General features: G+C 39.3%; 1 protein-coding gene across 1 annotated transcript; it reads left to right on the top strand.

Moving 5' to 3' along the window:
• Positions 1-5,716: 5,716 nt before the first annotated feature.
• Positions 5,717-27,378, top strand: LOC148118643 (rho GTPase-activating protein 20-like). The gene is made up of 7 exons (XM_087900142.1): positions 5,717-5,757; positions 6,245-6,394; positions 7,348-7,389; positions 21,645-21,729; positions 24,604-24,681; positions 26,185-26,251; positions 27,179-27,378. Exons 1-7 carry the CDS (start codon positions 5,717-5,719, stop codon positions 27,376-27,378), a joined length of 663 nt encoding a protein of 220 aa, XP_087756268.1.
• The last annotated feature ends 287 nt before the right edge of the window (positions 27,379-27,665 follow it).

Here is a 27,665-nt window from a genome sequence, read left to right as displayed (position 1 = left end):
GAAAGGAGACATTACATGTCAAGGGACGAATGCTCTGAACTACATGAACTACACTGCATAGATTAATGGTATCTTTAATGTAATAATTCATCCTCTTCAGAGTTGTGTATGAATGTACGTTTTCATTCCCCATTTTTTTTGATGTCTGAAAATTTGTAAGTTAAACCTACTTAAAGAATTTTCCTAGTTCAGCCTCTTTCTTGGCACTGTAGAATTTATATTGCTGTGACAGTTTACACAGACATTAGTGCTTCAGCACTTGAAAACAGTAGACTGACCATATACTCCACACTCTAAAAGTTTCTCATTTTCCTGCTGCCTCCAAGAATGTCAGTTTTTTTTTTTCGTTTTTCTTTGGTTTTTCGAGACAGTGTTTTTCTGCAGTTTTGGAGCCTGACTTGGAACTAGCCATTTGTTTTCTTTAAAAACTTATGGGAAGTAACCTAAATACTATTAGAGTAGTTTTTTAAAATCTTTTTAAACCAAACAACCATTTTTTTCCAATAAAAATTAAGTTAGTGACTTTTAAGTAGTATAGTGTCCATTATTCACAGGAAAGTAAATGTGACACATGTTATTGTGTTAGACTTTTAGTGTCTCCTCAACATTTTATATCATTAGGCTTTTTTTCTGATTTAACTGCTTTAACCTTTTAGAGAAAATAGATTTTTCTCATATAATATGTCCTGATTATGATTTCCCTCTCTGTCTTCTCTTCCCAGTTTCTTCCTACATCTCATCCCACTCCAATCTTCTCCCTCTCTATTGCTCTATAACAAACAAGCAAACTTCTAAAGGATGATCATAACATAAAATAAAAGGAGATGAAAGAAAAACTAGTCCATTGGAATTTGAAAAAACAAACCAAGAAACAGTAGGAAAATAGTTAAGAAAAGGCCAAGAATCAGAGACTCACTTGTTTGCACACTCAGAAATCATATAAAAAACTAAGGTGGAAGTCATAGTTTATATGCAAAGGACCTGGTAGAACCATGCTGCCTCACTTGCTGTGAGCTCAGATGCACATTGGTCATGTTGACTTAGAAGGTCTCATTTTCTTGGTGTCCTTCCTCTGGCTCTTACACCCTTTCTGCCTCTTCTGCAGGATTTCCTGTTCCCTGAAAGGACAGTTTTGATGGAGACCTCGCTCTTAGGGCTGAGTGTTCCAAGTCTCTCAGTCTCATTCTAATGTCTCTGTGTGGGTCTCTGTGTTTGTTCTAATTTTCTGTAAGGGGGAAGCTTCTCTACTGGCAGCTGGACAAGGCATTTATTTAATAGCCTAGCAGATTTCATTAGGAGTCATTTTATTGCTACATTATTTTAATAGAACATCAGTATTGAATTCTCCCCTTGATCCCTGGGCTACCTGGTGTCAGGTTCTTGTTCACCCAGACTGTGAAGGTTAAGGATTACATACTATAGAATTGGCCTTAAGCCAAATTAAAAACTGATTGTTTACTTCCACAAATTTCGTGCTTTGTACCATTGCAGGCAGGACACCACCGTAGATCTAAAGGTTGATAGAGAGCTGACTTGGTGTTTACATTTATCTTTGGGTAGTGTGCAAGAATGATGCTAGATCGAAGGGATGAAGGCTCTGTGTAGGCATCAGTTCAACTTCTGTATCTTCAATAAGTTGTGTAGGTGTTTCCATCAACTATGGGACCTTGTGATCAGTTTGAAGAGAGAAACCTAGAGCCTTGGCAAAAGCCTGGGTTACTTGGAGATTCCAAAGGGAACATGGCAATCCACTGGACAACAACTCTGTTAGATGCAACTGATTGTGGTACAGGAAGCATCATTTGGTGACAAGAGTCTTCTTTGCTTCTATTATCTGTTAGTTGCATTTAGATAGCCTTCAAATATATATATATATATATATATATATATATTGTGTGTGTGTATGGTTATGCTGCATTCAGCTTTTATTCTACCCATAAAATGGCCCTCAGCTTTAGCAGCCTCTCCCTATATTCCCTCCATGTCTTCCACTCCCACCATCCTCCCATATGATCCTCTAATTTAGCCCCCACCATCAATTCATAGCTAACTGTTTTCCTTTGCCCTGGCATCTGTTCCCCACAGCCTCTTAATCTATACTTAACATCGGTGGGTCTAGAGATTTTAGTTGTTTATCATGAATTTATTCTGAAAGGTATTGTTTACCTATTTCTATCTTGGTAAATTTGTCATTTGTATAAGGAGAGCCACTGGTTTTGGTGAGTTCATTTTCTTTCAAGCTACATTCTTCAAAGTGTTTATCAATGTCTGAGTTTGATGATAGGATTTTTGAGTCACTTATTTACACTATTATAGTATCTGCAATAAAAGAGACACTGACCTCTTCCTTTCCCATATATATTCCTTTAATCTCCTTTCAGATGTTTTATTACTCTAGTAAAGATGGCGTATACTGTATTGAACACATATGGAGAAAGTGTATAAGCTTGAATTGTTTCTGATTTTGGTGGAATTGCTTTGAATTTTTCTCTATTTAAGTTGTTGGCCTTGGACTTGTTGCAAACTGTCTTTAGTATGTTGAGGTATGCTCCCTGTATCCCTAATTTCCCTAGAACTTTTATCATGAAAAGGACTTGGATTATGGCAAAATCCTATTGCACATCTAATGAGAAGATTATATGTTTTTTCCAGTTTATTTATATGGTAGATTACATTTATCAATATCTATATGTTTAACCATCCATGCATTTCTGGAATGAAGCCTTCTTGGTCGTGGGGGATAATCTTTTTGTTATGTTCTTGGATTCAGTTAGCAAATATTTTATTCAGTATTGTCGCAAGTATGTTCAAAGGAAAATTGCTCTGCAATTCTCTTTCTTTGTTGGGTCTTTATGTTGTTTGGGTATCAGGGTGTGAGCTCATGAAACAAACTGAGTAGTGTTTCTTCTGTTTCTGTTTTGTGGAATAATTTGAGGAGTACTAGTGTTAACTCTTCTTAGATGTTCTGTTAGAGTTCTGTGATAAAACAATAAGGCCACAAACATCTTATTTGGGAGACTTTTAAAGACTGTTTCTAATATACTACAAGTTACAAGTTTGTTTAAATTATGTATCTGGCCTTGTTTTAACTTTGGTAAGTTGTATGCATTGTGAATTAGCCATTTCTTTTATATTTTCCAACTTGGTGGAGTACAGTTTTTAAAAGTGTCTCTTTATGATTATTAGAATTTTCTTAATTCTGATATTCTTTCTGCATTAATTTGGATAGGGGTTTGTCACTCTTATTTGATATTTTCTGATATCCAACTCCTTAATACTTCTATTCTTTATACTTTTATGTTTTTCTATTTTCTCAGTCTCAGCCCTGAGTTTATTTAGGGGGCATCTACTTCTTTGTGTGTGATTTCATCCTTTTGTTCTATAGCTTTCAATAGAGTTATCAAGTTACTATTTATTAGATTTCTCCAAGTTATTATGTAGGCACTTAGTGCTGTGAACTTGTCTCTTAGAATTATCTACGTTGACTTTTAATGTAAGAATGTATTCACAGAATACAATTATTTTCACATTTCTATCAAATGGCTTTGACTAAAATGTAATGCCATAATTTTAAAACTCTGTGCTGAACAGTCATGTGCACAATTCTAACATGGATTTATCAGTTACCAAAGATACAAAATACTTAGAACCTCTTCCTCAAGCCTTCATTACCTGCTCCTAAGGTTGTTTATCTACAGTAACTTGACAATTATTATTGCTGCCAATACAAACTTATGATAATTCATACATGCTCTGAGGAAATAATGCTTCAATTTAGTCATCCTATTTCCCTTCAGAGAGCTCCATATGTGAGTCTTTGGTACCCAAAATTTTGCATGTGGGTATCAATTTCTTTAGATTAAGATAAGCTTTTTTTTTTCAAAATTCTTTCACATCTTCAAAAATCTATTTTCTGTTGTTCCATATTTTTGGCATTTGTTGAAGCAGCAACAGCTCACTCCCAGGGTTAGGAATATGAACTACATGTGTAAAAATTGTTAAAGTCTTAATCACTGATAACAGCACTGATAAGCTTCAATTCTGTCTTCAGTAAGCACAGGTGGACTTCATAGCTCCTGCACTTAGGTGGAGCAGGTAGATCAAGGATATGATAGGCTGCATTCTTCCTTGGAGACTCAGAAAGATTTGATTTTTGACTCATTCAGAGTTTGACTAAATTTGATTATTGCAGAGAGGGTGGTCACCTGAGGATTGTAGTTATCTCAGGGAAGCTGTATCTCTTCACCGTCTTTCCATTCCATTTCAGTCAACAATCACAAGGTTAATTCCACTGTTCTTCAAGTCTGGCTTTTTCTAGAGTGACAGGTGTCTGACTCTACCTGAGTAGATCTCTATGATTTATACTATCTTAGTGTTGAGAAAGGAGCTGATGGGTTTCAGGATCACAATGCCAGTAACATCTGCATGATGTCTGTCCCAACTGACATATTCATAATTTGAAAGAATCAGAGATGTTGAGATCTTTGATGAAAATTCTTCATTTTATGTACTTTTACACTAGTATTCCCATCATTCCAGATACTGTTCTCTTTGGTTTAATGTTCTCAATGACTTACATGTTGCTACTCCACTGGTGAAGTCTCATGAGTTACATGTCTTGGATTTGCTGTAGTTTTTAACACAACTATTGAGCAATACTTGTAATCTGGCCATTTCTCTCAGTGTGTTTGCTGATTCTTTTACCTCCAAGCTGTACTATTCTTCAAATTCCAGGTCTTCGATCTGTTACTAGTACAATTTCCTAAATGTATTCATCCATTGTGTATCCTTAAAAATGGTTACTCACTGGAGCCTGCTATAAGAACCAAGCCTTTATGATTAATCTTATGTAACTCCCCAAATTTTGTGTTAGGTTATTTTGTTGACTGTTGACTCTCTGTTCTGTTAGTGTTTGGCCTATATCAGGAAAAGCCTCTCTACTATACTATGGAATCTGTCAATGAGAAAGCCTCAACTGGGGAGATGAATATTCAATACCTGGTGTCCCATGGACCAGTGGAGCTCAGACGAGGCTGTAGCAGTAAGAAGTGTCATCTGCATTTGTACAGAGACTTCTTGGTTGTGACTAATAGTCGGTATGTATTTTCTTCATATTTTATTGATGTCACGGAGTGTATTATTTCCAGCTTTTACTGTAAATCAAATCAAAAGGATTTTTTTTACCCTTCTGTGCTTACAAATGTTTTTGTTCCTATTCATTTAACATTATTCTAAGGTCCTATTCTGTCTTGTGCTCCTGCAGAAAAGCCAGTCAACAATCTACTGGAGCACTAGTGATTAGTGAAAATGTCAGTAATCTTACCACTTACAGAGTTATTGTGATAGTCAGATAGAAATGGTTATTAAGAGGAAGAAACACAGTGGCCATACTATGAACAACTGTTTTGTAAAATGTCATGGTATGGTTATGGTGCATTTTATATATCTCCAAGGTAGCTGTAGATTTATTGGTAACCAGTTTATGTAATTTGTCCCTTCACATAAACATGCAGTCCCAATAGAAAGGCTGATTGTCCTGGGAAGAAAAGGAAGGCAAGGCTTTGTAAAGGAGAGTTGCCTTTCCGAGTGGTGCTCCCAAACAGAAGCTTTATAAGACAGATGATAAACCAGAGAGGCCCAGCTGATCTGAGTTGTGCTTTGCTATTAGATTGTCTGGTTCCATCCACATCTGTGCTGCTCTGGGTTATTAGCCATTATGGTATTTCCTGATCTAGAAATTGGGCAAATAGAGATCAGGTGATATTATTTGAAGACTAAATATTTTCAAAGATCCTTCATTAGAGGCAATTGCCCATAAAGCACTTAAGAACAGAATTATGACCTTGGCTTTAATACAATTGATTTGCATAGGTTATGAGAAAGTATTTTAGTGAATTAAGGGGAAGTTTTTAAAATGAGGTTTTCCTTGATTCATATGAAAACATTTCAAAGCACTGTTTCAAATATACAGTATAATTTAAAGTTAATTTTCAACATTCTGAATATACAAACCATAGATATTTGTAAATATGGAAAAGGTATATGCAGAACCTATGCTAGGTAAGCTTCCCTCAGCCTCTGCTTTGTTAAGATGCATTTGTTCATTTGCTGAGCTGTGTCTGCAGTGATAGAGATGGGTGAGTCCTGCTTTTCCTGGGTCAGGAAGAATTAGGTCTTTCTGTTAGCCCCACTGCTCCTTTGTTCAAGAAGCAAACTAATGGATCTTCTCTAATTCTCATTTTAGGTTTAAGATAAACTTCAAGATAAAATACATCATCCCGCTGGCTGCCCTGTGGATGGGGGAATGTGTGGTCACTGACTTTGTAGGCCCCAGTCGGGCCAGGAAATCCATTCTCCTGGGATGGCCTATGGAGAATTTTGTGGCCACCTTTCGGTAAGACCCATAGCTTGGTCTTGCATGAGCTGGTGTGGAAGATCATAGTCAACTGCCTAATGAAGAGTTTACATTGAATATTTTTGGAGTGTTTGAGAGAGAAATTAAGTCTGTGAATAAAATTAACTCACAGCATTGGATTCACCGCTTCCAAATAGAGGCAAGAAACTAAGTATTCAGCCATTGAATGTACAAAAGGAATATGGGGTAGTGTGTTGAAGAATGAGAGTAGTGCACTCACTTAGGGATAATTTATGATAAGGAAGATGTTCCTGACATAATCATGCTAGTGACAGCTATTGTGGGAGAACAAATATTGTCACTTTAATCAGTTATATGCTGTATGTGATTCAATTCACTTTCAAGAAAGTTAGGGACAAGTTTATCCTCAAAACCCTTTTCTTACCAGTACTAAAATCCATGATTAAGTAGCCTACAGATGATCAGGAATGTCGCATGTAAATGGATCTGGGTGTGATAATCAATATGTGAAGAATGAATATTCCATAAAGTATTTAATCTTTTTCTACTTTTGCCTAAAGCAGTAAAACAAAATGCCTGATATTTCTCTAAAATACATTATTTCTCACTAAAGTTTCCATCCATATTTAAATTTCCTGAAATATGATTTAATTTGATACAAGTAATGTATGTTTGTATTTGAGATTGATTTGAGACAGCTGCCCATTTAACTGTGTGGATCCAGAATCTTAGAGAAGTTGCCTTGCCTGCTTGAGATTAGAAAGCTTGGACCATGCGGTCTGTCCCTTGCCATCACTGTAAAGCCATCTGTAAATGACAGGTCTGACAGAAACTCTCGTAGGAGAAGAATTCCTATAAATTTACACGTGTTGGTAACTACTGGACACTAATATTTTGGTCATGATACATACCCTTAAAATTGAGCAGTTAATATTTTGCTTAATTTAATGTTCTTACTTTTTATATTGCAGTTCATCAGCTCAAAAAAGAGAGTGGGGCAATTTGCTTCAGAGGTAACATATTCTACTTCTTTAATTCAATATAAAAGAATGAGATTCTCAGAAACCCAACACCTTTTTCTTTTTATATCTTTGAGAATCTCAAGTTTTTTAAGCATATGATTGAAAAATTTACGTACACACCTCTTCCCAGATCCAGCCCTTTCCCTGTTGACTAAGCATTGTGTCCTTTTTCATAATAATACATCTTGATCATATTTTTTTCCTCCCAATTTCCTCCCAGATTCTCCCTACATACTCAGCTTTAGGTTCTTTTTTCCTCCCTTTTTCTTTCCAAAAAAAAAATTCAAAACCAAGAAACAATCACTTCAGCCAAAATAGACACACACACTCTACTACATAAACAAAAACAAAACAAGCAAAAGGCCATGAAGGCAGAATGCCAAAACAAAGTAAAATGATTGAGTGTATTTTGCAATGGTCAACTGCTCCCTGCCATATGTCCTGTCCTGGTGTGTCGTTGATACTCTCGCTAACATTCTGCAGGAGAAAATTGGTTCTCCTTTTGCCAATTGGTGCAAATAGCAGTCAGCTTTCTGATTATGGGTGGGAGTTTGTATCTAATTCTTCCCAGTCCTGACATGCTGTCATACTTGAACCTGTATAGGTCTTCTGCCTGCTCTCACTGTCTCTGTGTATCTGTGTGTTTATCATTCCTGTTGTGATGGGTTCTTGGGTCGTCTATCACCTCTGACTGACTCATCTCCTTAAATCCCTGGGCCATGAAGGGAGGAAGGCCTTAATGAAGACATCCACTTATCACTAGGTTCTCCAAAGTGTCTCACTTTCGGCACATTTTCCCATTGGGAATCTCTTTCTTCCAATATACTTTAGGAAGAAACTTTTCTTTTATAGATTGACTGATGTGCTACTTTAATATATAGCAACATGCCATTAGGAGTCATGTTATGTTTCTGTAACAGAGTAATAGTAGTTGATTTCCCTCAAGTCTTATCTAGTCTCAGATCCTGACTACTTTACCAGTGACATTTATGGGTACCATCTCCTGGAGTAAGCATAAAAGCAATCAGAAATGATTAGTTACTATCATCACACACGCCCCTATTGCCCCAGTATATCTTCCAGGCAGGTCACAGTGTAGACTACGAGTTCATAGCTGGGTGCTATTGAGGATTACCCTTAACTCTAATGATGTGTAATACCCACATTTTTCTATCAGATTCAGATTATCTGCTCTTATGTTGAAGTTTTTTTTAAGTAAATTTTATTAAATTATAAAAGTTTCCATTTCCGCCCCCCCTCCCAACACCCTCCCACTCCCACCACTCCCCCTCCTCCTCCCTCTTCGTCCCCCAGGGCAGTCAGGGTTTCCTGCCCTGTGGGAAGTTCCAGTTCCTTCCCCCTCCCTCCAGGTCCAGGAAGGTGAGTGTCCAAACAGACTGGATCCCCAAAATCCAGTATATGTAGAGGAAACAGGTCCCAGTGTCATAGTCAATGGCTTTTCAGAAAGACTTCGGGCCAGCCACAGTCAGAGAATCCGGCCAAATTCCGAGAATCTGATTAGATCACGTCCTCGTTCAGTCCCAGTCCAACTGACCTTGGTAAACTCTCATCATATCCGTTCCCTCGTATCAGTGGGTGATAGCATCCCTCGCAGTACTGATTTCGTTTTTCATGTTCTTCCTCCTTCTGCTCCTCATTTGGACCTCGGGGGCTCTGTCCGGTGCTCCAATGTGGGTCTCCGACTGTATCGCCGTCCTTCGCCAGATGAAGGATCTATGGTGATAAGCAAAATATACATCAGTATGGTCATGGGCCACGGCCGATTCAGGCACCCTCTCCTCTGTCCAGAGAGCAATCTGGGGATCTCTCCTTGGACCTGGGATCCCATATATAATCAAGTCTCCTGTAAACCCTAAAATGGCTCCGTTAGTTGAAATATATTCTTCCCTGATCCCATATTCATCCTTCCTCCTTCCCCCCCCATCCCAGGCCACCAAGCTTTCCCCGTTCCTCCCCTACTCCCTTCTCTCTAACCCTCTCCCCTTCCATCAACCGTCCCACCGCCCCATGCACCAGAGTTTACCTGGGACTCTTGTCTATTTCCTACCTCCTGGTGGATAGCTAAATAATCTTCATCAGGTTCATCTTCTTATTTAGCTTCTCTAGGATCACGAATAATAGGCTCAAAGACCCTTAATTATGGTTAGAATCCACTTATGAGTGAATACATACCGTGTTCCTCTTTTTGGGTCTGGCTTACCTCACTCAGTAAAGCGTTTTCTATTTCCATCCATTTGCATGCAAAATTCAAGATGTCATTGTTTTTTACCTCTGAGTAATACTCTAATGTGTATATGTTCCACACCTTTTTTAACCATTCTTCTATTGAGGGGCACCTAGGCTGTTTCCAGGTTCTGGCTATTACAAATAGTGCTGATATCAACATAGTTGAACAAATACTTTTGCAGTATGATAGGGCATCTCTTGGGTATATTCCCAAGAGTGGAATTGCTGGGTCTTGAGGGAGGTTGACTCCCAGTTTCCTGAGAAACCGCCACACTGATTTCCACAGTGGCTGCACAAGTTTGCATTCCCACCAACAATGGATGAGTGTTCCCCTCACTCCACATCCTCTCCTCTATAGGATATCATTGGTGTTTTTGACTTTAGCTATTCTGACAGGTGTAAGATGGTATTTCAAAGTGGTTTTGATTTGCATTTCCCTGATCGCTAAGGAGGTTGAGCATGACCTTTATTGTCTTCTGGCCATTCGAAGTTCCTCTGTTGTGAATTCTCTGTTCAGTTCAGTACCCCCATTTTTTAATTGGGTTAATTAGAGTTTTAGTGTCTAGTTTCTTGAGTTCTTTGTATATTTTGGAGATCAGACCTTTGTCTGATGAGGGGTTGGTGAAGATCTTCTCCCAGTCAGAAGGTAGCCTTTTTGTCTTACTGACAGTGTCCTTTGCTTTACAGAAGTTTCTCAGTTTCAGTAGGTCCCATTTATTTATTGTTTCTCTTATTGTCTGTGCTACTGGGGTCCTACTTAGGAAGTGGCCTCCTGTTCCTACATCTTGTAGACTACTTCCGACTTTCTCTTCTATCAGGTTCAAAGTGGACGGATTAATGTTGATGTCTTTAATCCATTTGGACTTGATTTTTGTGCATGGTGATAGATATGGATCTACTTTCATTTTTTTAAAGGTTGACATCCAGTTATGCCAGCACCATTTGTTAAAGATGCTTTCCTTCTTCCATTGTATACCTTTAGCTCCCTTGTCGAAAATTAGGTGTTCATAAGTTTGTGGGTTAATATCTGGGTCTTCTATTCGATTCCATAGGTCGACTTCTCTGTTCTTATGCCAATACCAAGCTGTTTTCAATACTGTAGCTCTATAATAGAGTTTGAAGTCAGGGATGGTAATGCCTCCAGAAGTTCTTTTATTGTATAAGATTGTTTTGGCTATCCTGGGTTTTTTGTTTTGCCATATAAACTTGATTATTGTTCTCTCAAGGTCTGTGAAGAAGTTTGATGGGATTTTGATGGGGATTGCATTGAATGTATAGATTGCTTTTGGTAGAATTGCCATTTTTACTATGTTGATTCTCACAATCCAAGAGCAGGGGAGGTCTTTCCATTTTCTAGTATCCTCCTCAATTTCTTTCTTCATAGACTTAAAGTTTTTGTCAAATAGGTCTTTCACTTCCTTGGTTAGAGTAACCCCAAGATATTTTATGCTATTTGTGGCTATCATGAAAGGTGATGCTTCTCTGATTTCCCTCTCTGCTTCTTTATCCTTTGTGTATAGGAGGGCCACTGATTTTTTGGAGTTGATTTTGTATCCTGCCACGTTACTAAAGGTGTTTATCAGCTGTAGGCGTTCTTTGGTAGAGTTTTTGGGGTCACTTATATAAACTATCATATCGTCAGCAAATAACGAAAGTTTAACTTCATCCTTTCCAATACGAATCCCCTCGATCTCCTTATATTGTCTTATTGCTATTGCTAGAACTTCAAGCACTATATTGAAGAGGTATGGAGAGAGTGGACAGCCTTGTCGCGTTCCTGATTTTATTGGAAAGGCTTTGAGTTTCTCTCCATTCAGTTTGATGTTAGCTGTCGGCTTGCTGTATATTGCTTTTATTATATTTAGGTATGATCCTTGTATCCCCAGTCTCTCCAACACCTTTATCATAAATGGGTATTGAATTTTGTCAAATGCTTTTTCAGCATCTAGTGAGATGTTCATATGGTTTCTTTCTTTCAGTTTATTTATATGATGGATCACATTGATAGATTTGCGTATGTTGAACCAGCCCTGCATCTCTGGAATGAAGCCGACTTGATCATAATGGATAATTTTTCTAATGTGCTCTTGGATTCGGTTTGCCAGTATTTTATTGAGAATTTTCGCATCGATGTTCATGAGTGAGATTGGCCTGTAATTCTCTTTCTTGGTTGTGTCTTTGTGTGGTTTTGGTATTAGGGTAACTGTAGCTTCATAAAAGGAGTTAGGCAATGACTCTTCTGTTTCTATATTGTGGAATACGTTAAGGAATATAGGTATTAGCTCTTCCTGGAAGTTCTTGTAGAATTCTCCATTGCAACCATCTGGTCCTGGGCTTTTTTTGGTAGGGAGATTTTTGATAACAGCTTCTAATTCTTCGCGACTAACAGGTCTATTTAGATTGTTCACCTGTTCTTGGTTAAACTTTGGTATATGGTACTTATCTAAAAAAATGTCCATTTCTTTTACATTTTCCAACTTTGTGGCATATAAACTTTCATAGTAAGATCTAATGATTCTCTGAATTTCCTCTGTGTCTGTGGTTATGTCCCCCTTTTCATTTCTGATCTTATTAATTTGCATGTTCTCTCTCTGCTGTTTGATTAACTTGGATAGGGGTTTGTCAATCTTGTTGATTTTCTCCAAGAACCAGCTTTTTGATTCATTGATTCTTTGGATTGTTTTCTCTGTTTCTATTTTGTTGATTTCAGCCCTCAGTTTGATTATTTCCAGTCTTCTAGACCTCCTGGGTGAATCAGCTTCTTTTTTTTCTAGAGCTTTCTAGTGTGCTGTTAAGTCTCCAATGTGTGCTTTCTCTGTTTTCTTTAGGTGGGCACTTAGTGCTATGAACTTTCCTCTTAGCACTGCTTTCATAGTGTCCCATAGGTTTGAGTATGTTGTGTCTTTGTTTTCATTAAATTCAAGGAAGAGTTTAATTTCTTTCTTTATTTCTTCCTTGACCCAGTGGTGATTTAGTAGTTGACTGTTCAGTTTCCATGAGTTTGTTGGCTTCCTGGGGGGAGCATTGTTGTTGAATTCTAATTTTAGTCCATGGTGATCTGACAAGACACAGGTAGTTACTAATATTTTTTTGTATCTGTGGAAGTTTGCTTTGTTACCGAGTATGTGGTCAATTTTCGAGAAGGTTCCATGAGCTGCAGAGAAAAAGGTATATTCTTTCCTATTTGGGTGGAGTGTTCTATAGATGTCTGTTAAGTCCATTTGATTCAATACCTCCAATAGGTCTCTCAATTCTCTGTTTGGTTTCTGTCTGATTGACCTGTCCATTGGTGAGAGAGGAGTGTTGAAGTCTCCTACTATTAGTGTGTGTGGTTTGATGACCGCCTTGAGTTCTAGAAGAGTTTCTTTTACATATGTGGGTGCCTTTATATTAGGAGCATAGATATTCAGGATTGAGACTTCCTCCTGATGAATTGTTCCAGTTATGAGTATGAAATGTCCATCTCCATTTCTTCTGATTGATTTTAGTTTGAAGTCGATTTTGTTAGATATTAGAATGGCCACACCCTCTTGTTTCTTAGGTCCATTTGCTTGGAAAACCTTTTCCCAACCCTTTACTCTGAGTAAGTGTCTGTCTTTGTGGTTGAGGTGTGTTTCTTGTAAACAGCAGAATGTTGGATCCTGTTTTCGTATCCAATCTCTAAGTCTGTGCCTCTTTATAGGTGAATTGAGTCCATTGATATTAAGTGATATTAATGACCAGTGGTTGTTGACTCCAGTCATTGTTTTTTTTTTAGGTAGTAGAGTGTATGTGTTTTTCTTCTTTGATTTGTGCTTGTGAATGGTCGCTAGATGTTTGAGTTATTGTAGGCTGTGTTGGGAATGTTGGATTCCATCGGCAGTGATTTTCCTTCTAATATTCTCTGTAAGGCTGGATTAGTAGCTACGTATTGTTTAAATTTGTTTTTATCCTGGAATATTTTGTTTTCTCCGTTGATAGTGAACAATAGCTTGGCTGGGTATATTAGTCTGGGTTTGCATCCATTGTCTCTTAGTTTCTGCAGTACCTCTATCCAGGATCTTCTGGCTTTCATGGTTTCCATAGAGAAATCCGGTGTAAGCCTGATAGGTTTACCTTTATAAGTTACTTGACCTTTTTCCTTTGCAGCTCTTAAAATTTTTTCTTTAATATTTATGTTTTGTGTTTTGATTATTATATGGCGCGGGGATGTTTTTTTCTGATCCAATCTATTCGGTGTTCTGTATGCTTCTTGAACCTTCATAGGAATATCGTTCTTTAAGTTGGGAAAGTTTTCTTCTATAATTTTGTTGAATATATTTTCTGGGCCTTTGATCTGCAGTTCTTTTCCTTCTTCAATCCCTATTATTCTTAGATTTGGTTTTTTTATTGTGTCCCAGATTTCCTGAATGTTTTGTGAAGAGAATTTGTTGGATTTGCTGTTTTCTCTGACCAGAGCATTTATTTTCTCTATGGTATCTTCAGAATCTGAGATTCGTTCTTCTATCTCTTGTATTCTATTGGTTATGCTTGATTCTGTAGTCTCCGCTCGTTTACCTAGGTTTTCCATATCCAGCCGGTTCTCGTTTTGTGTTTTCTTCATTGCCTCCATTTCGGTTTTCAATTCTTGGACTGTTTCCTTTACTTGTTTGATTGTTTTTTCTTGGTTTCTCAGGGTATCACTCACGGATTTACTTATTTCTTCAAACTTTTTGTTATATTTCTCATCCATTTCTATACTCATTTCTTCAAACTTTTTGTTATACTTCTCGACCAGTTCCTTAAGGGAGTTATTCATATCCTGTTTAAGGGACTCTATTGCTTTCATAATGGCACTTTTTTCCACTTCATCTGGGTTAGAGTGTTCAAATCCTTCTGTTGTAGGGTCGTTGGGATCTGATATTTTCATGTTGTTTTTCAGATTGTTGGAGAAGGTCTTACCTTGGCATCTGCCCATCTCTTACTTCAAATGCTCTCTATTGGAACTTCTGGTATCGGGTCAGGTTCCCTTGTTGGGCAGGTGTCCCGCGCTACCGTCTCGCCAGCAAGAACCACGCGGTACACATAGGATCCTTCTGCAGGAATGGCTTTAATCCTCTTGGGAGCTAGAGCATAAGCCACATGGCGGAGACCCAGATAAGATGGAACCCATCCCTTATAAAGGAAACAGACCCTGCTCTGGACATGTCTTTCCTGGATTGGTCAACTGCTCCCAGTCCCAGGTGAAACCTTGGGAGTAGTGGAAAATACCAACACATGTGAGCTTTCTAGCTCACCTGGCGGTGCAGTGCCATCTATGGTGGAGAGTGTGGTTGCGGCCCTCTACATCTCCCCCTAATTTTACTTCTTTGCAGAAAGGCAACTCCCTAGGAAGGTAAAGATAGAGGTCGCACTTCCCAAAATGAAAACATTAAAATGGGCTTACACGGAATCTGTCCCTAGGCTCATGACACCTGGAACCTATCCGGCCTGCCCTCTGCCAATTTTCTGGGAAAGGGAATATATGGCAGGAAACCCTTAAGCAGAGCGACTTATCTCTCAGAGAGGGCCATTCTCTGTGCGATGCTCTTCAGCTCGACAACCTTCAGGGCTAGCTAAGCCAAGCACTCCACCCTGTGCAATGGACCACAGTCCTAGGGGTGCAGGAGCTGGTTGGCTTAAACCTTACTGCTTTAACATAAATAACCACATATCAGTAGAAGCTCCCTGTTCCAGGGCAGCCAGCGCTGTTGCAAAAACCACTTTGTCCCTATGGCTTTGGGATTAGAGTCAGCAGACCATCCAGAGGAGAAACACTAATCCATAGCATAGGACTGTTCCAAAACATTTCCACCCCCACCCACTCTTTGAAGTAGGGGATGAAGGACACGATCCAGGACTGGAATTCTTCGGCCAAGCTTATGTCCACTCGCGTGGAGTTGATTGTCACGATGGACCATCTCAAGGAGGACAGCAAATCATCAAAATTCTCCTGCAAGATACAAAGACAATTCTCGGGACAAGTTAGCCACTTTTATAAAGTTCTCATATGGTACACTGGTCACACATAAGGCTGGAGTTTTCCATTCACAGCCCAATTGGGCAAGCTGCCATAAGCTATCCACCTGTTCTTTATTTTACCTCTAATAGATGTATCTATGGTAGCTTGTTGATCCAGGGCTGTAGCCACTGCGGTAGATAACTGATTGAGGGTCTCTGTTTTTTATGATATAGGCCGTGCTGTCCCAGTGGCGCCTAGGAAAAACCCAGGCCCTGTTTGTTGATATTAGGTTTAAGATTTATTGGCTCCCATATTCCTTGCCAGTATGGTGGCCTCGGGTTCCAGAGCCCGCCCGCCATCCAAGTGCTGTGCGCGGCCCTGGACCTGCTCGCTGCGCGGCTCCCCATGTCCCGCTGTGCGGCTCCGCCTGTCCCAGGCCAGGAAGTGGCGGCTCCACCCCCAGGCGCCCCTGCCTTCCCCACGGGGCTAGCCTAGTTCTCTGAGGCTGTGTTGGTGGCGGAGTGTGGCGGGAGCCGACACTCAGACCGAGGCGGCACAGGCAGCAACATCTCAAGGTCCGCGCCAGAGCCGTTGCGGCTCAAGGGGCCAATGGGAGAGGCGGCGAACAGGGCCGCTTTCCTACTAGCCAACTCTCAACACCTGTGCCACAGCAAAAGCAGCTGTAAACAAACTCTCACAGACCCAGCCAACGACCCAAACACTTTAAAAATCTAAGGGCTTTTTGCATCTACCTCCCTGTGGATCCTGAAACATTAGATTTAAAACCAAATAGTTGTAAGCTGCCATGTGGTCACTGGGGAATTGAACTCACGACCCTTGGAAGAGCAGGCAGCATTCTTAACCCCTATGCTATCTCTTCAGTTCCTTATTCAGATGGAAAATCTCTCGGGCTAGTAGCCGGCATTGTTCGCCCCGCCCGTTGCCCCAGGCTATAGGTCCGCCTTTGTTACCTAGGATCAGCACAGCTCAGCTCAGCCAAGCGGAACAGAAGCCATTCCAGCCTCAGAGCCCCTCACAGTTTCAGGCACATTGCAAGCCTTCTGACCTGGCAGCTTGTGGCACCTCTCTCATTCTCGGTACTGCTGTGATACCCTCCAGGCCAGGCACCAACTGAGCCGGCACAACGTGTCTCCCACCATAGCCACAGAGCAAAGCTCCGCTCCAGCCGCCCTCCAGCCCCAGCTGCACCCACTCCGAGCCCAAACCGGTGCACGGAGCAAAGCTGAACTCAGAGAAGCAGGCTTGCTGCTCTGCAAAGACCTCATTTAATCTTTTAGGGAATTTGGGCGTCGTTTAGTCTCTTTGGCTGCTTCCTGCTGTTATTGGGCCGCTGCATTTTAGGGGTATACATTACAACATTTCAGGAGGTCTCGGTGATTCAAACCATGTAAATCCCAAGTACACCCTTAGGCTCTCCCCCTCCGTGGAGACAAAAACAGAACCTCCCTCCCAAAACACCACATCCTCAGCAGTCTCCAAGTTCAAATATCCCTCTCCCATCCAGTACACAAAAGACAACATGAACAACACAACATAAAGCTTTTGACCCTGCAAATCAGCCCTCTCCCCCATCCTCACTCTCTTTTAAAATCACTGGGGGGTCCTTTTTAACTTATTTTCTTTTCTGTCTCCCCCATTCTTTACCGGAGGGTCCTTTTTAACTTATCTGGGTGCGCGCACAACCTCCCACTGCTGCTCAGTTTCTGATATGCTCTCTGGACTTTAGAACGTACCTCTCTGAGCACGCATGCCTGCATTTCTGAATCCTCCTTGTGTCCAAGGGGTCTCCGGTGGTGCAAAGTTCTTCTTTTTCTTCCCGGGTATGGCACCAGATGTCCCGCGCTACCGTCTCGCCAGCAAGAACCACGCGGTACACATAGGATCCTTCTGCAGGAATGGCTTTAATCCTCTTGGGAGCTAGAGCATAAGCCACATGGCGGAGACCCAGATAAGATGGAACCCATCCCTTATAAAGGAAACAGACCCTGCTCTGGACGTGTCTTTCCTGGATTGGTCAACTGCTCCCAGTCCCAGGTGAAACCTTGGGAGTAGTGGAAAATACCAACACATGTGAGCTTTCTAGCTCACCTGGCGGTGCAGCGCCATCTATGGTGGAGAGTGTGGTTGCGGCCCTCTACAGGCAGGGAGTTCACTGATAGAATGCCTACCTTTCCCCAGGCAGGGTACTGAAGCACAGGCACTCCCTCTTTCCGGGATGCCCCTACAGAGCAGGCCCAGTGTGCAAGGCAGCTGAACTGGGGAAATTTTATGGCCTCAGTGGGATGGGAGAAATATAGAAATTTGTACTTGGATGGAAGGTGGGATAGCAGGCGGGAGAGCCTAGCAGGGTGGAAACAGCACTGCAGGCTGACCTGGGAGTCTATGGGGTCGGGGAAAGTCCTAGCTCCTCCTCGCCGGGCCCCTGCCGCGGGCCCGAATCAACTCACCACTCCGAAGGCCCTCTGGATGAAGCTGGGATGGCTGGCGGGGAAGCTAGCAGGGTGGAGCCAGCAGAGCAGGCTGACCTGGGAGTCTATGGGGTCGGGGAAAGTCCTAGCTCCCCCTCGCCGGGCCCCTGCTGCGGGCCCGAATCAACTCACAACTCCGAAGGCCCTCTGGATGGAAGCTGGGATGGCTGGCGGGGAAGATAGCAGGGTGGAGCCAGCAGAGCAGGCTGACCTGGGAGTCTATGGGGTTGGGGAAAGTCCTAGCTCCCCCTCCTTATGTTGAAGTTTTAAGTTTAGTTTTGGACAGGGTGAGGAATCTGATTCTCTTGTTGGTCTCATTTGTTGAAGATGCTGTCTTTTATTTCAGTGTGTGTTTTTGGCTGCTTTGTGAAAAAGCAGATGTTTGTAGGTGTGTTGACATATGTCTGGATATTAACTTCAAGTTCATGTATCAACATGTCTACTTTTATGTAAATATGAAGAGATGAAATCCCCAGGCCATGTAGGTTATGTGGAGGAAGCCGATCCTGAATGCAGGCTGCAACAAGACTAAGTGTAGTCTACCCAGATTGGTGTGAAAGAGCTGGTAGAATCCTGGGTTTGTACCAAGTGGTGGAGTCCCCAGAGGTTGGAGGTAGGCTGGGGGAAGGACTCCCACAGGCCAGTAGACTCAACTGTGTCCATTAAAAAATTCATTCTAGACCTAGTGTATATGAGTGTTCTACACAATAACTATCATGACTTTTTGATAACCTTTAGTGTTATCATCACCATACTTTCCTTTCTACATTTCCTTCAGCTTCCCACCCATTTCATCATTCCTGACTCATTATTCCCTAAAATTCAATACTAGTATGTGTTATTTCTCTACCCTAGAACAAGCCTCCCTATTTCCCCTTCATAATTTTCTGATCTCTAACAATAATTCAAATTGACCATGCATGTCTGAAGATGTTTGCATTCACTGAGGAAGGAAACATGCGGCTTTTGTCTGTCTAAGTCTGACTTAACTTATTCAAAGTGATTGCTTCCTGCCCTATGCATTTGTCTCTGAAGTTCAAATTTTCATTCTTCGCAATAGCTGAGTAGTATTCCATTGTGAAAATACACCACCTTTTCCTCATCAATTTTTCATTTGATGAACACCTGGACTCTCTTCTGTCTGTTAGGAGTATAGCATAGGATACAATGTCCAGGTTTATGTGGAAGAGGAGCACAGTTAAATCATATGGTAGGCAGGTTTCTTTCTTTTTTGGAGCCACTTGCTGACCAGTTTCCATAGAGGTTGTACGGCTTTGCTTTCCCACCAGGAGTGGACCATTGTATCCACTTTCCAACATTTGCATCAGCATTTGTCATCATGTGGTTTTTTTTTATAGTGACCATTTTGATTGAGGCAGGATGGAACTTAAAATACATTTAATTTTTATTTTTCAGGCGGATAAAGATGTTAAAATTTAGAAAGTGTTTTTTCTTTGTAGGACATTTTTTGAGAACCTTTTTGTTCTATACCCCAATTTTGAGCCGTTTACTTTTTTGATGTTTAATTTATTCTATATTTTAGTTCTTTATATATTCTAGATACTAAATCCATGACAACTAATGAGGACATTTTCCTATTATGTAGGCTTCCACTTTGCTCATATGTTCCTGTCTTTTGCTGTACAGAAACATCTCAGTTTCATGTGGTCCAAATTATTAGTTGTCAGTTTTTATGTCTGCACTGTTGGCATCCTGTTCAGTCATTACTTTTCTGTGTCAGTGACTTTGAGTATATTTCCTAGTTTTCCCCTATATAAGATCCAGGCTATCAGAGAGTTTTGTGTAGTGTAGGAGGTAAGGATCAAATTTTATTCTTCTACATGTAGCGACTCGGTTTAACTGCACTATTTATAGAAGATGCTGCATCTTCTCCAAGTGTATGACCGACTTCCTTGTAAAAAATCAGGGCACTGTAGGAATGTGGACTTATATGAAGACCTAAGTTCTATTCCTTTGATAAGCGATGTTTTTTTCTGACAGTGCAATTTCGTATGCATTATTGCACTGCAGCATAACTTGAGATCTGTCATGGTGATACTCCCAGCTTGTTTGTTGTTAGTTTTAATGATGTTTAATATTTGGATTTGTTCTTGATAGCCTCAGTCATTGCACTCATTCTTTATGAAATTCAAAAAAGATTTTTAATTTCTGTGGAAATATTTCTTGGTATTTAGAAGACGATGCATTGAAAACATGATGCACAGCCATTTTCACGACACTAATCCTGCCAGTCCATTAGCATGGGAGGACTTTCCATATGCTCGTGTATTCAATTACTTTCTTCAGTGTTTTTAAGATATTATTGCACAAATCACTCATTTTTTGGTTAGATCTATTTAAAGTTTTGTTTTGTTTTATGTGACTATTGAGAATGGAATTGTCTTCTTGATTTATTTCCTTGTATTTGTCATTTTTATGTAAGTGGATGTTGATTGCTGTGTTTTAATTTTCCGTCCTGCTACTTTTTAGAATATTTATTAGCTCTAGGAATTTCTTGTGTACTCTAGGATTTTATGCATAGAATTGTGTCATCTGGAAATAAATTTATCTTGGCTTCAACCTTTCTCATTTGTATTTGCCTCATCTCCTCCTTTTGTTTTATCACCCTAGCTAATATTGTAAGAACTATGTTGAGGAGAATTGATAAGAATGAACTCGGTTTTTTTTTTCTGATTTTCGCACAAACGTTTTGAGTTTCTTCTATTTTTAGGATGACTTTGACTGTGGGTTTCCTGCATATACCTTCATTATGTTGAAACATCTCCCTCCTGTCCCTATGCTCTCCATGACTTTTTATCATAAATAGATGCTGTATTTTGTCAAATGCCTTTTATGAATCAAATGGGGGCTATCATTGTTCTATTCTTTAGTTCACGTATATGGTGGATTATGTTTTTAAATTTACATACGTGGACTCTTTCTTCCATCTCTGGTGTGAATTTGGCTTGAGTTTAATGTGAAATCTCTTTGTTATTGAATTTGGTTTGCAAATATTTTACTAATATTGTTTGCACTTAGTTCAACAGAGATGTTGGTCTATAATTTTCCTTTTGGTTGTTGGTTGTTTGGTTTTGGCACCGTGATTAGACTATCTCCAAATATCTACTTGATAATATTTCCTGGATATTTTTGAAATTTCTCACTTTTCAAACTGAGAAAGTGGTGGCTACAATTTTTATACATTCATTCTTCAATATTTATGTTAAATTAAACAGTATTTTGAACATAATATCATTCATTACCAATACAAGTTACTTTACTATGCACAATCAAAGGAAATACTGATCCTTGGTTTTGAACCATGTAGGATTATGTTCCTTCTAATGTGGGACTAATGTTTTCAGAACCGAATCTGATTCCTAAATGTCACACATTAGGGCAACCTGCTATTTCCTGTAATGTTCCTTGTTTTGCAAAATTTGTTGCTGATTCTCACTTTAAAATTAAAAACTGATAACATATCCTTTATTGACATGAAAACAAACACTAGACAATTTTACTTTTGTGTTTTTTTAATTGAATTTGAGCAGATCTATTGATGAACATAAGAAGAAAGATGATGGAAAGAGAATCACACTTGAGATACTCACAGAGGACATCCCCAGCTGGAGTACTGTATGTACACAAAGACCAGTATTTCACTGCATGGAACTGACTGAGGGAGGGAAAGGGCAAGGGAGGGGAAACAGGAGGAAATTTGAAGATAAGGCTGATGACAGCAGGGTGACAAAAAGGGAGGTAAAGATTTAGGTAATGCTACCTGAAAAAAATATCTTCATGCACACAAATATGTCTTTGCCTATGTTAAAGAGTTACTACTAGGCAGACTGATCCATATTAGCTCCAGTACAACATGCTTAACAAATTGTTTTGTGCCTGGTGGCTTAAATCAAGAGAGATGTAGTCATAAAACAACTTTGCAGGTATTTCTCACTGTAATTATGTGTTTTTCTCCCTTGCCACTGATTCTAGAGATATCAATTATTTGTTTCTAGTACCTTTTAAATAGTGTTTACTTTAAAATAATTTTTATGTGATTATAGTTACAAACATACCTAAAAGTTTAAAACAATACTAAGAATGACATATGCTCTACTTTACTCAGTTGCTTGTTCATACACATTTGTGTGTGTGTGTGTGAGAGAGAGAGAGACAGAGAGATCTGATAAATGCACCATGGATCTCTTATCTTGCATGCTTATGTGTCCCTCAAGCATAAGGAAATTATTTTACATAAATATAATTTGTCTGTGAATTAAAAATAGCATTTATTTGTGTGTTGGGTTTTATATGTAATGTGTGCTTGTGTGAGCAGTGCTGAGGATAAACACGGGTTCTCACATATGCTGTACAATAGCCATCTCTGAGGTACACCTCTATTATGAAATTTCAATTTCCCATTGAATTTCAATTTGCCATCTATTACTCCGGTAGTGTTCTGTTTCCAGAGAAAAGTCTGCTTGTGGGCCAGGTATTGCACTGATCCTTATGCAGGTTTCCGTAATTTGTATGTCGTTGTTTTATAAGATCATCAGGAGTAATTGGGTTGAGCGGAATGGTTACTATAAAGGGCCTGGTCTGTTCTTTGTTTTTATATGCAAATGCATTGAAATGGGATTCTAAATTTTAAAAATGTGGTGCAGTAACTAATATATTCATGGTGAACAAAATATTGCAAACAGTCTATGCACTTAGCTCTGCACAAGCTCTCTCTATACCAGACAATGTAGCAGTGAAGGAGGCAAATGGTAGAATTATAGTGTATCCTGTCCTATAGTGAGGAGAATGGTCTCACCTGAGTTTTGTACCAGAATGCCAGGAAGGCAGGCCTGAGCAGACACTCCCAAAGGAAAGTGTTTTCCTTCCTTCTTGGTTTCAACTGTGACAAATTCTTTTATGCTTAACATTTGTGTATTAGTACAAAAATCACCTTGTTATCTTAGGAAGCCAATTTTATTTAGATACTGTTACACGAGTGGCTGTATCTTTCCATGTTTGTCATTCTTGTGGACTGCAGGGTCCACAGTTTGATTAGACTGAAGATTGCTATTGTGCTTCCAATTGGATAGCAGGTATCCCAAACTCAGTAATATTAGATTTAGACCATAGGCATGGTTTCCAAGTCAATACCAGCTTCATTTCCCTTTTGTTGTGTGACTCAAGTACATAGTATCTTCAGCTATAGGGATTTGCAATCATTCCTGAATAGTAACCAAAAACCATGACAATAGTCTAATATTTCAGGGTGTATGGAGACCCACTGTGCAACAACTCCAATAGAAGTCATCAACTCTTTGGCCTAGGAGTTTTATTTTTAGCCTGTGAGGTGCAGCATGTTTATTGTCACAAAATTAATGTCAGATACTAGACTATTAAAGGATTTCCCTTTAGCACTGACCACTTCTTTTAGAGAGAGGCATCTCTGCTGTTCTTCTTCTCTAAGACTTGTTTTTTGGAGGATACAATCTGCAAGTGCAGATCCATGCGCTTTCAAAAATCTGTCAACATAGTTAACTTTCTAAGTGTCATGTGTAATAGCAAAGTTCTGAGAATAACTTTCTCTTTCTTGGACATTTTCTAGTTATAAAGTATAGTAGATATCTCCTACCAAGGAGACCTTAGTCACTGGCAGATTTAGGGATGAAATTTTAATGACTAAAATTTTTATTCTGGATTCATACATTCATCATCTCAATGGATTCCAGGGACAACCAAACTAACCATGAAGCTAGGTACAGAGAAATCCTCATTTCAGAGTGTTGTTGTTTTAAATTCTCTAACAGTTCATATGAATTTATGATAACTGAATACATGATATGTAAAGAAATAATTCAATTTTATAAACAAAATGTGTGAAAACAAGAAACTGCTTCTCCATCTCTTCAATTGTCCACCCTCTCATTGTCAAATCAGACTCAGCTGAGGACCAGAGGCTGTGTGTCTCCTCTGAAAATATAATCTCATTGTTTGACCTTTATATTTGTCTGTGCATGCATATGTGTGCATATGTGCATGCATGTGTATGTGAGTGTGCATTCAAGCAATATGGACTTGTGTGTGTGTGTGTGTGTGTGTGTGTGTGTGTGTGTGTGTGTATGTGTGATATAATTCAGAGACAGCCACGATTGCTTCTCTCATTCTACCATGTGTATTCTGGGTTCTGTTCCCCATCATAGGACCTAGGGGAAAGCACTTTTGTTTTACCACCCCTCCCCCATAATCCAGTCCATCAGTTCACATCTTATTGTATTTTGACTGATCCAAATTTTTACAGGAATACATGTTAGACTAAATTTCCTACTGCCCTAAGGTTTTGTAAAGGAAAGGAAAAACACACTCATGTTTCCAGCCTTCTATTTGTTTTACTTTGCCATTACCTGAACTGAGCTTTGGTTACTTGATGTGGAAAATGTTTGGATAAACAACTATCAAATCATGTATTTCATGAGCATTATTAACTAGTAACATTTTCCTCTGTGTTTTCTACAGTCGTTCACTGTAATAGCAGCACGATCAGACACAGTGAATGACATCATCAAGAAGTTAAGACCGTTGCTGGGAATACCTGTAAGAGACTTGAACACTCTTTTTATTTGTTCCATGTCTTCTTGTGATTCATTAATATTTAAATAAGTGCATAAAATCACTGCCAAATACATGATTACTCTATATGAAGAATTTCCATCTTCTTCCAACTTTCAAAAGTAGTCAACTGACTCGTTACATTAGTCTATATACGGCCTCTGCTCTTGTCTTCTCTCATGAAATTTGATCTCAATGATCAGCATGTGTAGTTGATTTGTACCACTAGTGCACAATAAACAGTGTATGCTGCACGTGTCAATGCATATATAATGAATTGTTTGTAAACGATCATAATGTAAAGTTGCTAATACGCATCACTAGATATCTTCTGGTGTCATTTTCTACATATTTTTTGTCATGTAAACATTTTTGATACTGATTTATTCCTTATGGACAGAGGTTCAAGTTAATAAGGATATCATGACAGGTTTTATAGACAATTTCATCTAGAATATATCTCTAGATGTAAACCCTGTGGAATATTTGTATCGAGAATCTAATAGAAGATTCCTAATATAACTTGTAAAGAGGGAAACATTTTGAAAATGGCCTTGAATGTAGGGCGTTCATTCATTCAGTTTTAGTGTGTGTATATACATATGTGTATAGGAATGTGCTTTTTAATTGTCATAATATCATAAATAGGATCTCAATATACAAGTAAAAGTCATTATTTTCTATCAGGAACCAAAAGTAAACAAGTTATCAATAAGCCATAACTCTACTTAATGCATTTTTCTTTTTTATCTCATGTGTTACTCTATTATAATTCTATAGATGTTACATAATTTACATTGGCTTGTTATATAAATCCCAAGATGATGGGCAATAAATCTGTCATGGATCTTGTTATTTGCTTCTGGTTTGTTATGAAGGTTAGATACTTTTCCTTTCTCTATGAAGAATGGTGACTCTCTGAATGAAGGTCAAATGCTGATTTCTGGATTTCTCCTCCAGGTCTCCCTAGCCTTTCTTTCCTTTACTTGGGCTGCTGAGGTTCCAAGGTTTCTAAGTTTAGCATTGTTCAGTCAAAGATATGGTGGGCATAAGTACACTGTAATAATAACTACATAAACATGGGTAATAGATTGTCTGTACAGGAACACATTATGACAAAGCTCAATGTTCTCCAAAGTTCGAGGGACATGGATGACAGAGACACTTTTCTTACCTGGAGACAGGGCATGTAGTGATGCTTACTTCCAGTGTCAGAAAAATGCAGCAGAAACCATACATTTTAAAATAATAATTCTGTTCCACCAGCAATTAGAAGGCAGGAACTTCAATTTTTGCAGATTGCAGAGGGAGCAAGTACATGGGACTCAGTACTGTTAATTCCCAATGGCAGACTCCTCTTATGTAGACCAGAATTCTTGCCTGCCTCAATATATTCCAGTTTTAGGGATGCAGAAAAGGAAGGAAATATGCACTTCAACTAAGTCCTGGTAAAGATACAGTGTGACTTTGGGTTCTTTTGTTCCCCAGAATGCTGAGGAAGATTATCAACTGTGGTTCTCTGCTAGCCAGGAAGAAGCACCAGGCCCACTCCTGGGTAAGCACCTGAGAAACATAAGCAGGCATTGAGTTAAGACTGTAACCCTAAAGTGTTGAAGTTTTCATTGATTTTCTTAAGCTTAAATATTCATAAATGCAAACATTATACAAAATGTTCTCTCATGCATTTAAACAATACTTACAATACTTGAGAATTTCAAACATGAATAGTGTATTTACATCATTTCTGTCCCTCCTCCCAGCCGTGTCTCTCTTTGTACATTTTTCTTACTCCCCTTCAATTTTATAACCTTTTAAAATTAATCTTGTTCTTTTGTTTCTTTGCTTGGTTTTGCGTGTGTGTATGTGTGTGTTTAGGGTAAGGAGAAAGAGCACATTTAGTGTGGCTCATATGGGTATGTGTTTAGAGATGAGCAATTGGGACAGAAAATCCCCTATAGTTGGTCCATCCCTGGGGAAGTCAGATTCTCTCTGAGCAGCCACTGACTGTTTTTAGCTCTTCATCTAAGGGTGAGGCCTTATGAGATCTCCCCGCCCACAGTGGCTGTTCAATTGGTGCTGCCCCCCTTTTGAGTCTCATTTAAGGAATTATATTGTTGAGATTTCAGGTGTGCAGCTTTCCTCTCATCCACTGAAGACAGGATCTCCTAGAAAAGATCCTGGTTCTCTGGGTCTCACAAGCTTTCTCCCTACTCCCCCAGGAAGCTGTCCAACCTTAGGTACAACAATTGCATTATAGATGTACCAATGGAGCTGTGGACTCTACAAACATTTATTCTCTGACTGGCTGTGGATTGCTACATATCGTAAGCTCTCTGCATGCAACAATATCTGATCAGTCCAAAGATCTAAGAACCAGAGGAGACCTGCAGCTCCTTTCAATGTGCGCTCATGCTCACCAAAGGTCTGTTTGGTCATTTATCACTGTTAGCATTAATCTATATTTAGTATTTTCTCTACACAGGACACGAGAACCCATACGCCATCAGAATGAGTGACCTTCGAAATTCTGCCTTTGTAGCAGTGGGGCCAAGTGACTACACCGGTTATCTTGATATCAACAAGGCAATCCGGGAGCTACAGTCCCCACATGTGCCAGGATTATTCATCCTGAAACCCAAGGACCCATCCAAAGACCAGAGCAGTGAGTCTCCTACCTTCTAGTTTTTTATTTTACAGGTTCTTAAATTCTACCGTTCCTATTTCCCACCAGTAATTCCATTGTGACCTCACTGTTGTTTCTTTATCTAATGAAAGCATATCGTCAATTAGGGAAGTGATTATGAAAGAAAAGAAATTGTACTAAATATTGTTTGGTTGTGATTGCTACTGTGTGTGCATCCAGCTTTTTTTTTTGCTCTATTAACATCACAATTTATTGGTACACATGTCAATTGTGTCAATAATCAAGTTGACAACACTTTAAATAAATTTATTGTATAATAATAACC

Source organism: Myodes glareolus, chromosome 21 (assembly GCF_982192425.1).
Source record: "Myodes glareolus chromosome 21, mMyoGla1.1, whole genome shotgun sequence".
In the NCBI taxonomy this organism is placed as follows: domain Eukaryota; kingdom Metazoa; phylum Chordata; class Mammalia; order Rodentia; family Cricetidae; genus Myodes; species Myodes glareolus.
The sequence above is the reverse complement of the archived record's forward strand: the minus strand, read 5'-3'. Positions and strand labels throughout refer to the sequence as shown.

Bases quoted from the DNA above. Each gene is read 5' to 3' on its own strand.
- LOC148118643 (XM_087900142.1), top strand. From the start codon at position 5,717: ATGGTATTTCCTGATCTAGAAATTGGGCAAATAGAGATCAG. The intron at 21,730-24,603 runs GTATGTACACAA...TGTTTTCTACAG, and splicing joins ACATCCCCAGCTGGAGTACT to TCGTTCACTGTAATAGCAGC. The intron at 24,682-26,184 runs GTAAGAGACTTG...TTTGTTCCCCAG, and splicing joins GACCGTTGCTGGGAATACCT to AATGCTGAGGAAGATTATCA.